General features: G+C 43.6%; 1 protein-coding gene across 7 annotated transcripts in view; it reads right to left on the bottom strand.

Annotated features, from left to right (window-relative positions):
* FRMD4A (FERM domain containing 4A) overlaps positions 1 to 14,325 on the bottom strand; it is a 609,192-nt gene that overhangs the window by 292,751 nt on the left and 302,116 nt on the right. The window contains exon 1 of one of the 7 annotated variants that reach the window (XM_032880952.1): positions 14,069 to 14,178. The exons of 5 other annotated variants lie outside the window; for them this stretch is intronic. In XM_032880952.1, coding sequence (XP_032736843.1) covers positions 14,069 to 14,161 — 93 coding nt within the window. In that variant the 5' untranslated portion in view covers positions 14,162 to 14,178. Of the gene's footprint in view, positions 1 to 14,068; positions 14,179 to 14,325 lie in introns of those variants that run through there. One more of the 7 variants, XM_032880951.1, reaches the window with a different exon arrangement.

Raw genomic sequence — 14,325 nt, 5'->3', positions numbered from 1 at the left:
AAACAGCATTCTTGGCTTTACTACTCTTCTTGGCACTGACCCATCGCCTGCAGCAGCAAATCTTTCCCAGGAACCTATTGTTATTTGTGTATCTGATAGTTTACAGCAGAGCACACTGACAGCACCATTTAGAAAGAAAAGGAAAAAAGAAGTGTAGGGTGAAAAGGACAAAACAGAGGCTTCCAACATCCTGGTGGGAATCACAAAGCAGAAACTGCCTCTTTCTTGGCCCTCAGCACGGAGAGCTAGGAGGCTATAGAAAAGTCATTGTCAGGAATAGCCACCGCCTGTACGGAAGGTGGCATCAGACGCAGAGACCCCGAATGGGAGCACGCACTTTCTTACCCTCCACTGGAGATACTCATCTCTGGTGTACTCTCTGTTCTCCCCAAGAACAGCCCTTCAACTGCCACCCAGGGGCTGTGCTAAGTCACCACGCACACACAACACACAATGGGGCGAAACGGAGTAGCTCTGCTTTGTCGGGGCTGAACACTGTGAATGAATTAATTCCCTTCTGGGAAAAAGGACTGCCTTGTTCAGAGCGTGATGTTCCCATGTCTCAGCTTACCTTTAAGCATTTCTGATACACCTGTTGGGATCATTAGTTCTGCCAACAGAAGGGAAGTAGGATACTTTGTTCTATTTTTTACTCTCAATGGACTGTGTTGCCATTGTGTTGGCTTCCCTTTCAGAAAGGAGCACAAGCAGGAGGGAAACTTACAGGATTCCATGCTGCTTGGCAGGGGTGGAAAATATAGGTGTATAAATAAATACATGGAAAATAAGAGTAAACTAGGAAATGAAGGATAATAGAAATAAAAGAAAGAGCTACTTAAAAGACTGGGATAAATGTGAAAAGGCTTCTGGAATGAGCTACCCCATTCATTAGCTGGCAGGAAAGGTAAAAAAGTAAGCAAATTGAAACATATATATACTGCTTATCATCTCCTAAAAGAAATTAACAGGGTGGAATTTATATAAGGGATACTGAAAAGCATAAGGAAAAGTATCATGGACGGAGCCAAAACCATGAGTTAGATGCTTAATTGACTGTGTTACCCAGGCGCCGTCAAGGAGCAATATCTTTAACTGTCATTTTGAAAAAGTCTCAGAAGCATTTTGGTATGTTTCTTTTGTTGGCTTTGTGATCAAGGTTGTCCGACCCTAACCCCCTCCCCCAGCTCCCTGAGCTCAGACACGGGGCAGCTGTGTGCTTCTGCCCAAACTCTTCCTCCCACCTTCTGCTTTGAATCTACTTCTCTATTTCTCTGGTCTCTGACTGTTTCATTCCAACTGCTTCCAGCTCTAACACTTTCAGGCTCATGCCCCATTCAGCTGTCTCTGGGGCTTGTTTCAGAGATCATGAGCACCTGCAAACTCTCTTACCCGGCCTTGGTTTTGTCTTCTGTAACTCCTGTCCCCCCCCACCCCACCCCATATCCTGACCAAGACTTGGGTTAGTTGGCCCGGTTCAGGCCCAGAATGGGTTGCTGCTTGTTGAAAAAAAAGAAGGCTAAACACCGAGCCTCAATAAAGAAGAATAAAACCCTAACTCAAAATAGTCCCTGCAGGGAGTTGAGAAAATACTGCCCAGGTATATTGATATTTGATTATTTAAGCATAAAGGAATTAAAGTAATGAGGAGCTGATACGTCCATCAACCTGCATCCCCTGGGGGCGGATGTCCCCAGGAAGCCTTGGGTTCAGTGCTAGAAGGCAGTCAGCTCACAGTTGCTCTATCTGGAAAGATGCTGAAATGAAGCTATTCTGAGATGACAATGAAAGAGACACATCTCTGCTGCAAAAATGACAAGTGAGGGCTGCTATTCAGAAGGGACAGTTAGGAAGCAAGACTGGCATTGTCTTCCAGCCTGGAGCGCCCTTCCACCTGGTAGGATCAAGAGTTCCAATGGGAAGAGCCAATGGTTTCATCAGAAAGGGAGCTGTGAATCCGTTCAAGTTCTCGCCCGGGGACTTGGCTGAGACCCCAGAATTCCCTTCCATCTAGCATGAAAGAAGTGATTTAGAACTAAAAGGTTTTAGTTCAGCTGTTACCAGTCAACCACCTTGATCATAAAAGAACCTCATTTTGGTTCTCATGTGGCCTCTGGTTTTGAGTAGGACCACACACTGCTGTTGTGTAAATATGGGTTAGCGGCAAACTGTAGACCTCTGGGTGGTAGAGCGATGGCTTCATTGGCTAAAATTGTTCGATATGGTTTCCTTTAACACTGGGAACATCTGCTGAAAGCAGAAGAATGTGGCTGATTCGAAGCTGTCTTATCAGGTGGTAATTAGACTGTAGGTTCAGTTGCTCCCAAGTTCTATTCTCCTTGCTAGGTGATAAAACTATGCTCTCAGCGAAGAGGATGCTGTCTTTCTGTTTGCTGGAGGACATGAATCCAATTCATTTAAATATATTTTAAAATTTGCATTTAACCTGTCAAAAAAGGTTTTTTTCTTTTCCTATTTTTTTAAATAAATTCTGATTTAGCAGTAGGATTATGATGCCAGCTGGAAGGCCTGAGGATCTATTCCAGGATGAGTGGTTTTTTGTTTTTTTTGTTTTGTTTTGGTTTGGTTTTTTTTTGTATCGAGATGTCTCGTTTTTATGAAATTCAAGACTGGGGAGAAAGAGTACATAGATATTTAGGTTGGGGAGGCACTCATTTTATTGTAGAAGTTGAAAACTGGCATCTTGTGGGCCAAATGTAGCCCACAAATGTGCTTTGTTGGCATGCAAGGTTTTTCTTTGAGCTTGGAATGGTTGCCTGAATATAAAAATTGAGATATTTCTCCCTTTCCCTCTCTCTCTTTCTTTGTCTCTCTCTCTGTCTCTCTCTCTCTCTCTCTCTCTCTCTCTCTCTCACACACACACACACACACACACACACACACACAGGCATTTTCCCTTACTTAGAAGAAAACTGCACAAAGATTTTTTGGAAATGTCAGATGTACAGGACAAGGAACCTCTGTCTCCCCGTGGCAGAGCTGAGTAGTACTGGCCCCATTTGCTAGGGCCCTTCTCCTTGTTGTCCTAGTTATATGACTACCTGGCTCATATAGGGTTTGAGTTATAATGCCTGGATGGGGCCTTAATTTACAGGACACTGAATGTGAATAGAGGCATTCCAGGATTAACATGAAGGATTAGGTCCCAAGGGTATCATAGGAAATACATATAAGCTCTTGAAAATAACCACTTTCTGATTGGTGAGTCTCAGAAGGGACAGGAAAGTCTTGGTCTGCACATTATACATGTTTCTCTCATGCCACCTTAAGGTCATTTGACTAAAGGAAAGAGGAAGTCACAAGTCTCAAAGATACTTTTATCTGCTGTTAGGCGTATTGGTTCACTACTGTCCAGAGGGGACCACAGAACACACACATCTAAGGAATTGTACTAGAAATAAAGGACAATGAAGAGGCTCTGAGCACAGACTCTGTCTGAACCAAATGCCACAGGATATTAGTATTATCCCACAGAGGAGATGATGAGTGGAATGGCACATGGCCTGGGGAGCCTGGGTCCTGCTCTTCGGACACTGGTTCTTGGGAGAGACCGCAGAGCTGCCACTGGGGGCAAACACATGAATATTTCGCTCTGTGCTGCTGAGTCCAAATCAGTAAGTGCTTCTGGAGGATTTTTTTTTTTTTTTTCTTTCATAGCTCCTCTCCCTAAAAGCTCTCCTACTTGGAAACTCAGAGCTGGATCCCAGCACGATGAGGGGTGCCCTCCCCTTTTCCTCTCCTTAAGTAGTGGGTTGACGTTTTAACAATAGGGGTTCTAGAACCTGGCACCTGCATTGCTGCCTATATGCACGGACCTGGCTACACAACACAGCCCTGGAAGGCAAGGGTGTTACTGCTTGTGTGCAGAAGAGTGTGCTCAGAGCACTGACAACTGAGCTCATCCACACACAGGCCTGCCAGTTCTGCTCCAGAAACAAAATAGTTTTATTCACCATGATCGGCCCAGAATCGTGGGAGGGACACACAACACATCTGCTGTTAGAACTGTTCTCTCATTAGTTCAAATGTGATGCGCCAGAGGCACCGCCTTACCTAGAAGGGGAAAATGGGCGGGGATGGGGAAGGGAAACCTGCATGTTTTAACTGGGGGAACACTCTGATGGGATCTACCTCAAGAACTGTGTTCAAATCGCTACTGGCTGTGATTTTCCTTCAACCTAACTGGCAGATATGAGCATGATTTTCTTCTACAAGAACGCCACGAAGACCCAGTAAAACAAAGCCTGATGTCAAAGACAGAACTTCTTCTGTTTCAATTCAAATCCACTTGCTTTTACAGGCCAGTTCGAAGGCCCTGGATGCAGAGTTCAATTTAGGACTTGCTCATTTCAGTCCCTCAGTGGCTGGCTCAACCCTAAACTATACTTTCTAAATATATTCTGGGACTTGGCTGAGTGATGAAGCCCTGACACATGATTACATCAATCCGTTTTTTTAAAAAAAGTTTCAGAGGCCAGACAAAGCAAAAGAAAAGAGGTCTTCTTCAGATAAATCTTAGGAAAGCTAAAACTTTGAGATGGAATGCTCGCTGTTGCTATATAGGTGACCAACAAAAGATAGTGAAAATTTTCATCTGCTTTCTTATGCATGTGTGGGAGTTTTTTTGTTTTGTTTTGTTTTTGGTTGGATAAGCTGTAAAGGACAGAGCAGTTCTACTTTTCTGATACAGTGGTTTAAGTGTGTTGGGGAGGGAGATGTCAAATAGGAACACTGTTCCTAGGGTGCCACCAGGAGGAGATTTACTCCTGGCCTTTGTTGTCATAAGCTTCGCCCCAATACTCTCCACCATAGCCTCTACTTGCTGTGTCCGGGATTGACTTTGGTTGAGTAAAAACTGTCCTGAGATGCTCTCTTTTCCTGTCTGCATTGTTTCCCCCTTCCGAGGCTGTGCTCTCTTCTCTACCTCACTGGTCCCTCTGTTTCTGGGAAACTCTATTGCAGGTACTGTTTCTCAGACTTGAGTCCATGTTGTATGGCCCAGACGTTCAGATTCAGTATGTCTGGGCTGGAGACTACACCTCTGAGATTCAGAAAACGCCCAGCAACTCTGATACACAAGCTGTTTGATAACAGTGTAATGAGATGATTTCCTAGTCCCCATCTTCCATGGCTATTAGCAGCACTGGACAGCCTGATGTTGCCTTCTGAGAATGTCTCTGCGATTCTATTTCTACCTCACTGGCTGCTCCTTACTAGTTTTCTTTGCTGGTTCCTCCTCACGGCACTGACCTCTAAACGTTAGAGTGGCCTCGGGCCCAGTCCTCGGACACCTCCTCGCCCCCATCCACATACATTCCCCAGGTGACACCACCTGGTCCTGTGGGTACACCATCGGCTAGTGGTATCCTAGTTTAACTATGAACTCTCTAGAAGAAAAAAAAAGACCTGATTCGTAATGTTCGCTAATTTGCATGGTACATTTCTCCCACCAGGGCCCATCTCAAGCTGCCCACGTGTCACCACTGAATGGGGAGCTGGGAAGAGATGCGCACAATCAGCTCTCGAAAGCCCAGACAAGCCAACTTCAGGGCACAGGTGACAATGTCCACATTTACCTCTGTAGCCAGAACTCTCACACGCACACGAAACTCCATTTGAATTTTAATCATCTCAAGCTCACCCCATCCAAATAGAACTCTCAGTCTCCCCTGGTTCTGCTGTCACTCTCACTGGCCTCTGGGCAGTGTCTCCAATCTTAGTGTCAACCCCAGGCTACAGCTGCCAAGCGGTCAGTCTTGACCCTTCTCTTTCTCTCCTCACTTGTCACCTGATCCATCAGCCAATCCTGTCAACTCTACTTTCTAGATAAATCCAGAATCCATTCATTTCTCATTTCTCAGCACCTCCAGAATATCCTCTGATCTAAACCATCATCATCCTTCATCAGGATTTTTACACTAATGATGGAATGAGTCACCCTGCTTCCATCCATTTTTCTATCCCCCTTGTAGCCACAAGGATTCCTTCAAAACATGTCAGCTTATGTCACCCTTCCATTCCTGGACCACTGGTCTTCTTCTGTCTCACTCAGAGGAAAACCCCCTATCCTTATCATGACCCACATAGCCCTCTGTCACCAGGGTTCCTAACACTTCCCTGATGGCTTCTCTGCCCCACGTACCCCGTCTCCTCACTCTACTCTAGATCTCTACCCACCCCCCACCCCCGACTAATTTCCAAGCCCATCAAGGTAGCTCTGGCATTGCACCTTTTGTGTACTGGTGATTTCTTCTGCTGGGCATGGTCCTTCCCCAGAAGGCTCTGTGGCTTGTCGCCTTTACTCCTGGTCTTTTCTCAGACGAGAGCCACATCATCTAAAAATGCAGCACCTCTCTGCTCAATTTTCCCTTAGAGGCCTTAGCATCACTTAAGAGTCTTGGCCACATCCCCTCGGTCCAGAGCAGTGCCTGGCATGTAGTAGGTATTAAATACAAATCTGTAGAATTACTACAGTGTGTTGGTTCCTAAGTATTATATTCCCTGCAGTATTTGTATTTTGAGACTGATTTGATTGAACTTGGACTGCATTTTCCAGAAATGATCAATATACTTCTAAGCCTTATTGGTTTTCCTGATTAATGTTCCAGTCAGGGCATCAGAGGACTAGGTGGAAGCATTGTCCATGTAGAAATGTGACCGTGGCATTTTTGAGAAAAGTTAGCAAGCAGTAGAGGATAATGATCAGAGGTGTATTTATTGACTATCTCAAAATACTCACATACAGATTCTGACTAGGAAGGAGGACAGCCTACACACTCAAAAGTGTTAATTGTGTAGAGAATTTCATTAAGTTTTTCATGAGCAAGTTGTCTACCAAGAAGAGCTAGCATCCTAAAATAAGCCACCAATTAGGACTAACAGTGACACAAATATGTGTCTGCATAAGAAAGGCAGGCACTTTGCAACCCTATCCTTTGGGTAACAATTTTATTTGATTAAAGGACTGAGTTTATAACCATGAAGACATTCTTTTTATTCATCTATTCACAGTCATTCAATAAATATTTATCTGTCCAATATACATGCCAGGCACTGTTCTAGGTTCTGGAACTTAGGAGCAAAACTGACCAAGTCCTTTGAAGCAGTTAGTTACTGAGTGACCAGAAAGGAAAAGGAAAAGAATGAAAAATCCACAGATGTGGTGTATTTACTCCCAGATTAGAAAACAAAGGTCCATGGCCATAGTTTCTCCCATATTGTTTTATACACATAAGATAATAGTGTTCTCAGAAGTGTACTGATGAATCAATACAATCAAAAGTGGACTGTTTTTAGCTGTCTGTCCAAAGAAGCTCTAATGTTACACAGGTGGATAATACTCACTCTGTTAGAGCAATTTATAAGAGATCTGTTTTCAAAACACCCACAGAAAGTGTTCAGAGATCACATGATGGCTTTTGCAGACATAGCTGCAATACAGCAGGTTGGAAAGCTCAGAAGGGGGACTGTCCCTGTTCCAATGAAGAAAAACTCTGCGGGACTAGCTGGATTGGGTGTTTCTGATCTCAAATTGTCTGTCCTGCATGGAACTGGCTGCTGTGACTTCAGAACGTTGTGTTTAATTACCCAGAATTTGGCCTCCAAGTGCTGAGCACTGCCTAAGATGTCCTAGAAATACGGACCCAACTCTCAAGGAGTTTAACTGACTTTTTCCTATTGAGAATGACAGTTTTGATAAAAAATCCAATATGATCCACTCAATTATTTCTTTTTCGTGTGAAGACACCAGAAAGTACGGGTATTAGATAATTTCCTTGAGCTCCACTAGGCCCAGATGATCCATCTTGGCCATGATCTTACCTCAGTGTCCTACACACTAGAATTTTCTGGGGGCTTACATACCAGTGCCCAGGTTCCCTCTCCAAATATTCTGACACACACCAGTCTCCCAACCAGCCTGAACACTGGGATTTTTTTTTTTTTTAATTTCCTCAGGAGCTTCCCATGTGAAACCAAGATTGAGAAGCACTGCTGTAGGATGAGTCATGGCACGCGACCCATGACATCTGTGTCCTAAGAAGCAGTCAGGACTGGTGGACAAGCTGTCTAAAGAGAGAAACCATCCTTTGGTTTCATGCTCAGCTGCATAATGCCAATTGGTGCAGGATGGGGAAGTTCGTGGGGCTCCTAGCCATTTAAATCAAAGTTTCCTGCCCCATTTTCCACACTAGCCCGAGGAATGAAAACTCTAGAGTGGTACCCATAGGGACAGGCTTTCCACCATGCAATCTCATTCTGACCAAGATGGGAAGTCATTGCTTTAACTTGACATAAGCTACTGCAAGAAATAAAATCAATACCAGCTCACCAAGTTTGGGTCACTTAGAATTGCATGGGACTAGCCAATATGGTGGGAAAGGGCCTTCCATGTGGCCTGTGAACCAGAGAATTAGAGTCCTTGATAGGCCATGTTCTTCTCCAGAAAGCGGTATATTTATAGAAGGAACAAAACCTTATGCAGGATGAGGGGGTTGGATAATAATATGTGTGAATACACTAATCTGTCTGAACAGTTTCTTGGCTGTCTGCTTTCAATGGTAATAAATATCCACTAAAAGCCGTCTGCTGTATGTGTTTCTGGTAAAGTCTCACACTTCTCTGCATGAATACATTCAGAATGTAAGCACCACACACTCGACTATAGAGACTCTGTTGTATTCTGAATTCTTAAGTTATTCAGCTTAGCAGCTGTGATAATGTAATGGTTTGCAAAATAATAGACTGGCAATACGTCAACCTGAAATAACACATCAAATAATGAATAATGTGGGTGCAAAAAGGTTTAATTTATACTGTGTTAAAAATACTGCTCTAGAAATATCACACCATTTCAGTCTTTCCAAGACCAAAAAAAAAAAAAAAAATCCTTTCACTTAAATATTCAAATAATTGTGGTAAAAGAGAATGCTTTCTTATTTCTTCCCCATCCCCCAATAAAAATGTCAAATTTACATTACTCTGTGAAGAGACATATAAGCTAAGTCTGGTCACTTGCTCGCACACATGCTTCTTTCTACTTTAAAATACATGTGTGGTTGAAGAGTTCAGAGCATTTGTGAACATATAAGAGTAAACACATTTCCCATCAGTAAGAATTGGGCATGGGGTAATTGAAGGTAAAGGAAAATGAGGCTGTTTCTGTTCATGTCTTAATTCTGCTCTTCTTCCCAAATTTTCTCACTGAGGGAAGTTTATAAAAACCTTTCGGATTTCATTTATTTTTTTTTTCATCTAGTGAATATTTATTACACTCTTGTTATGAACCAGAGACCAAGATGTGCTTCCTGCCCTCAAGGAGCTTGTCATCATGTGGAGATCTGACATGACAGAAATAGGATGGAAACAGGGGGATTCAATACAGTGTGATCAGTTTGCTGTCAGGGAAATGCAGAAGGTAGGGGAGCCCAAAGGAGGAACACTCATTCAGACTTGGGGAGAGGGCAGGGTGTCTGGAAAACCTTCTCAATGGTATTACTTTTAGGCTGAAAGGATGTGACTAGGAAGTTAAGGCAGTAGAGGGAAGAGGCAGTGTGTGTCAGGCAGACCAAAGCATGTGCAAAGGCCCTGAGGCAAGAGAGAGCATAGTCGTTTGGAGGAACTGCAGAATGTTTAGTGTGGTGGGAGTCCAGCACTCTCAGGGTAAAGTAGAGGGAGAGCTGAGGCTGGAGAGGGTAGCAAGGTCCTAATCATGAAGGCCTTTTAGTTATATTTAGACATTTATATAAGTCCTTATCTTGAAGCAGAGAACCACTTAAAGGTTTTCAGTAGACTAGTGGACACACCCCTGACTCTGTTTTAAAAAGATCACATTGCTGCAACACAGAGCATGGACTTGGGCAAACAAGAATGGCAATTGTTTGAAAGTGAAAGATAATGGTGGCCTGAGCCAAGGGGAGGGAGGGGGTAGGGTGGATGCCTGGGTTCTATTCTGTGTGTTCAGGTAGCTGGTGGACTGAAGGAGGAGTAGGATTATGAGGGAAATGACCAATTCCATTTTGGACATGTTGAATTTGAGGTACTGCACCATTCAGGAGAACAGAGATGTCCAGCCCTTCCTGGCATATGTGGGTCTGGATGCTAGAGAGGATAAACCAACGGGAAGAGGAGCATCCTTAATAAACATGCATCTGAAACAGTTTGGGCTGGGCCACAGAAAGCTTGGCCTACTTATTCTTGGGTTTTGGAACTATAAAGAAAGATAATCTCCAACATGATACCATGTCCTCATAGTGTAGGGTCATAGTAGTTGAACAAAAACATTACCCCCACTCCAAGGCAAACTCCCAGGAAAAAGTCCACATTTGCTCTTTCCTTAATTCATTTACATGTTGTGCTCTTAGATTCGTTAGAATTTTCCATAGGTTCATTTTTACCTCTGGAGTAACAACATTGGCTTTGGAATGAAGAGAGACCCTATAGAAGCATATGGGCTTGAGTAAGTTTAGTTAGCTGGCATTCCTAAGCAATGAATTTGAAACACTTTGTTTTCTAAGTGTCTTACATAAAATTGGAAGTCCAAGGCAAATCATCACCAGGAGATCCTGTCTGTCTTGGGTTTACTGGGTAAAGATCCCTAAAGGACCACCTCTCCAGGTGACAGTGAGGCGTGACCAAGAGTATGTATATGTGTGTAAAGACCATCAGCTATTAAAAATACAAGCCAAGTGTCCCTCCACTTCAAGATAGGCAAATTTTAAAAATGTCCTTTCATTAATAATTGCTTTCTATATGTGAGGTATTGTGTTAGGTCCTTACATATGTTCCCTCTAACCCATAACAACCGGCCTCAACGGCGGAGAGTACTGATGTATAAACTAACAACGCTGAGCAAGTCTGGTCACTCTGCCAAGATCACACGATTAGTAAAGAGTGAGGCTCTGAGTTTTGGGGACCTGGTGACTGCAAGCCCTACCCTTCCACCCACTTTGCTGCTTTCAGTAGCACCTATATTGTCTTCGTTTCTTGTTTTGTAGCTAAGATCGTGCCCTATTAAGTCAATACTGTTTTGTTTAGGTAAACCTGTATCCCTAATCTCTCCTATCTTACCAAGCAAAGTATCTTGTATTTCTTTGTTTTTGCCACCGCGCCTCACTCCATGATGGGCTCGTGGCAGCCCATGAAACTATGAAAAAGAACTGAGCCCGATCTTGCAGTCTGAATGAGTGTTTCTGAAATCAGATTTGATGACTAGCATAGTTAGAAAGGTACATTTCTTTTCTTTCAACTCAACCTGCAGTTGGAAAACAGGACCAATGGAGCACTCCTGGGTGCCTGAGGGCACATGACCAGCCCTGGAAATCATTATTCTCCTCAGTCATGAGTCTTCTATATTCCCTTTCATGGGATGGCCTGGTGACAAGTTCCTTACAATCCTTTGCTCGGGGGCAGGTTGCCATGTTGACGCTACCCCAGGGAGCAAAGATGATGAAATAGGAACAGAAGGTCCTGGGTTCCTAGACATGGGTCCTGCTCTGTGGTCGACGGTACGTCCCTGGACAGAAGATTAAACCCCTCTGTGCCTTGGCTTCCCTGTTCCTACAGGACAAGTGTGATAACCCCCATCCTCTGTGTCTCACCAGCAACTCAGGATCATAATATGAAGTAAGGAATAAAAAAGTGCATTGGAGTAAAGATAGTACAGAGGCGAGACCTTAAGATCATAACACGTATCTCAAGACAATGGAAACCAACCCGACTGTCTGTCACCCTCTAGGCTGCTGATGTAACTGGAAAAGGTGCTGCTGCTTTTAATTCAGGGAGTCCCAAGAAAAGAGTGCTAGTTCCCAGTATCTGCCCTTAAAGCAGATGCCACTTCTCACCTTTCCTGCCTTCATTTTACTCAAATGCTTGACTCTGATTCTGAAAACTGTCATCAAGTCAGCAACAGTATAAAATGCCCAGTTGGAAGTGACACATTCATCATAGGTTCCAATTAGCGTCAACCTTCCTTAGAGTAGAGGGGGAGATGGGTGGCTCATAAGGAATGCAGGGGCGCTCTTCCTGTGAGCAATGGTGTCCCAACCCTCTCACTTCACCTCTAGCAGCCGAGATGAATAGGATGTCTGACGCTCCAGTGATGTGTGCGCTTTCTCCTAAGGGCCCAGCAGCTTGCAGGTCTAAGACCCGTGCAGCACGGGTGTGTGCCCATGGGCGAAAAATAGGTCTGCGTGTTTTCAACGTAAGTACATGCCAACACATGAGACAATGTTTTATGTATGATTCTGTGTTCACAGGCTGTCAGTTTTTTCTTAAATTGGTTAACAATGAATAACAGAAATGGTAACTTCATATATCAGGATTTATTAAAAATCCATGATCTATCGAACATCCATCTGGAGATTCTAATGGTTAAATAAAGGTTCCTATGGAATTTTTCTGTGCCTATGTCCAGATAACTCTCTCCTCAGTATTGTCAGTTTCCAGAACTCCGGTCTGTTCAATTCATGTTTCTAAATGACTAGTTGTGAACGGAACACATGATATAAACTTAGTTACTGCAAAGGTCAGAAAATTTTCAACCAAACCTAAAATCATATTCAATATAAGCCTGATATACTTTTAACATTTGCTGTAATTGTTAGTCCTATGCTCTAAAGCCACTGGGTATAGACAGGAGACAGTATAGATAGGCATTTATTGTATATTAGCTGATGACTCTGATATTGAGCACAAGAGATCTGTCTCAAAATATAGACCTACAGGGGCACCTGGGTGGCTCAGTGGGTTAAACCCTCTGCCTTCGGCTCGGGTCGTGATCCCGGGGTCCTGGGATCGAGCCCCACGTTGGGCTCTCTGTTCAGCGGGGAGCCTGCTTCCCCCTCTCTCTCTGCCTGCCTCTCTGTCTACCTGTGATCTCTGTCTGTCAAATAAATAAATAAAATCTTTGAAAAAAAATATAGACCTACACACAAACAGAATAGGAAGTAAAGCTTTTTTTTTTTTTTTTTCCCATCAGTACTCAAATGGCAGAAAGAATGTCACTCATCACAAGTCAGGAAATCAAGCCCACCTTCATTCTAGATAGACCCTTGTATTTTAAAGTTTCAACTGTGTTTTCCTTAAATTTAAAAATCACTGAGTAGTAAGTATACCAGCCAGAAAAAGTGACTCAAATTCAACCTGGTTCCCCTTTATAAGATGCAGCAGGTTGCTTATCTATCAAGAAAGCTTTTTGTGAAGTTATTTGCCTTATGGCTGTGAGATCACACCTTAAACTAGGATGTCTAAGTAGACTCCACGGCTCATAGAGGGGACTGCTATCATTCAAACAGGAGCTTTGGGTTTTCTGAGACCTACAAAGCACTCCATGCCTGTGGGGGTGTAGGCATTTTGTCCTTACACGAAAGAGCCTGACATACCAAAGACAGCTAGCTTCAGTCATCCCCAAAAGTGCCTTGGTCACTCCAAAGAAGGACAAATCCTTATTATTCTACAGGATCATCTCTGCCAGGGGTTACCAAAAAGTAAGCATGTTTCAGAAAATTAACAGAGTCATTTTGAGCCCAAATCCGTGGTATTAAGAAAAAAATCCAAAATGATGGCAAGGTATGTGAAACAGCAACACCACCACAGAGGGGATTTTCTTCAATGGGGGCATAATTTAAACCCTCCAGGCATCAAAGCTCCTTAACATCATCAGCGCCTCCTTGGAAGACACGGTCACCCCACAGAGGAAATCCGCAGCTGTGTCACACTAATGCATCTGTTTGCAGCCCCTGCTTTTCTCCCCAGGCACTCACATCTTCCATCCTGACTCCAAAGGGCAGTCCCCACCCCAATCTCTTCCCTTCTATCTCATCTCACACGGCAACCCCACATGCATAGCTAGCAAAAATTTGTTTCAAATTTCTCATCATTCTCTGTTAAGAAAAAAATTTACACATGGCATAGTATTCTACAGTCCTAGGAATTCAAAATTTTCAGGAAAACAGGGAGACCAGAAGGGATGCTATGTACAATGAAAACAAACATCTCCTTTTCTTTGGAGCAATTGCTCCACGCAAAACAAACAGCCCGCCACGTCGCTTACCCTCTCCACGCTGCGTCTTCTCAGAGATCCATAAGGAATTTTCAGTAAAAGTCTTTGAGATCTATTCGGAGCCACTGCAGCCTGAACCACCATGGTGTAGAGTTGCGTGTGTGCGTTCGCGCGTGTGTGTGTGTGTGTATGTGTGTGTGTGTGTGTGTGTGAGAGAGAGAGAGAGAGAGAGAGAGAGAGTGTGTGTGTGTGTGTGTGTGTGTTCCCAGCAAAGTGAGAGACAAGGCTTCCTCCAAACTAAGTTATGG

Source organism: Lontra canadensis, unplaced genomic scaffold (genome assembly GCF_010015895.1).
Source record: "Lontra canadensis isolate GAN:19392208 unplaced genomic scaffold, GSC_riverotter_1.0 scaffold72, whole genome shotgun sequence".
In the NCBI taxonomy this organism is placed as follows: Eukaryota; Metazoa; Chordata; class Mammalia; order Carnivora; family Mustelidae; genus Lontra; species Lontra canadensis.
Note: the sequence above shows the minus strand (reverse complement) of the source record. Positions and strands in the feature narration are given on the sequence as shown.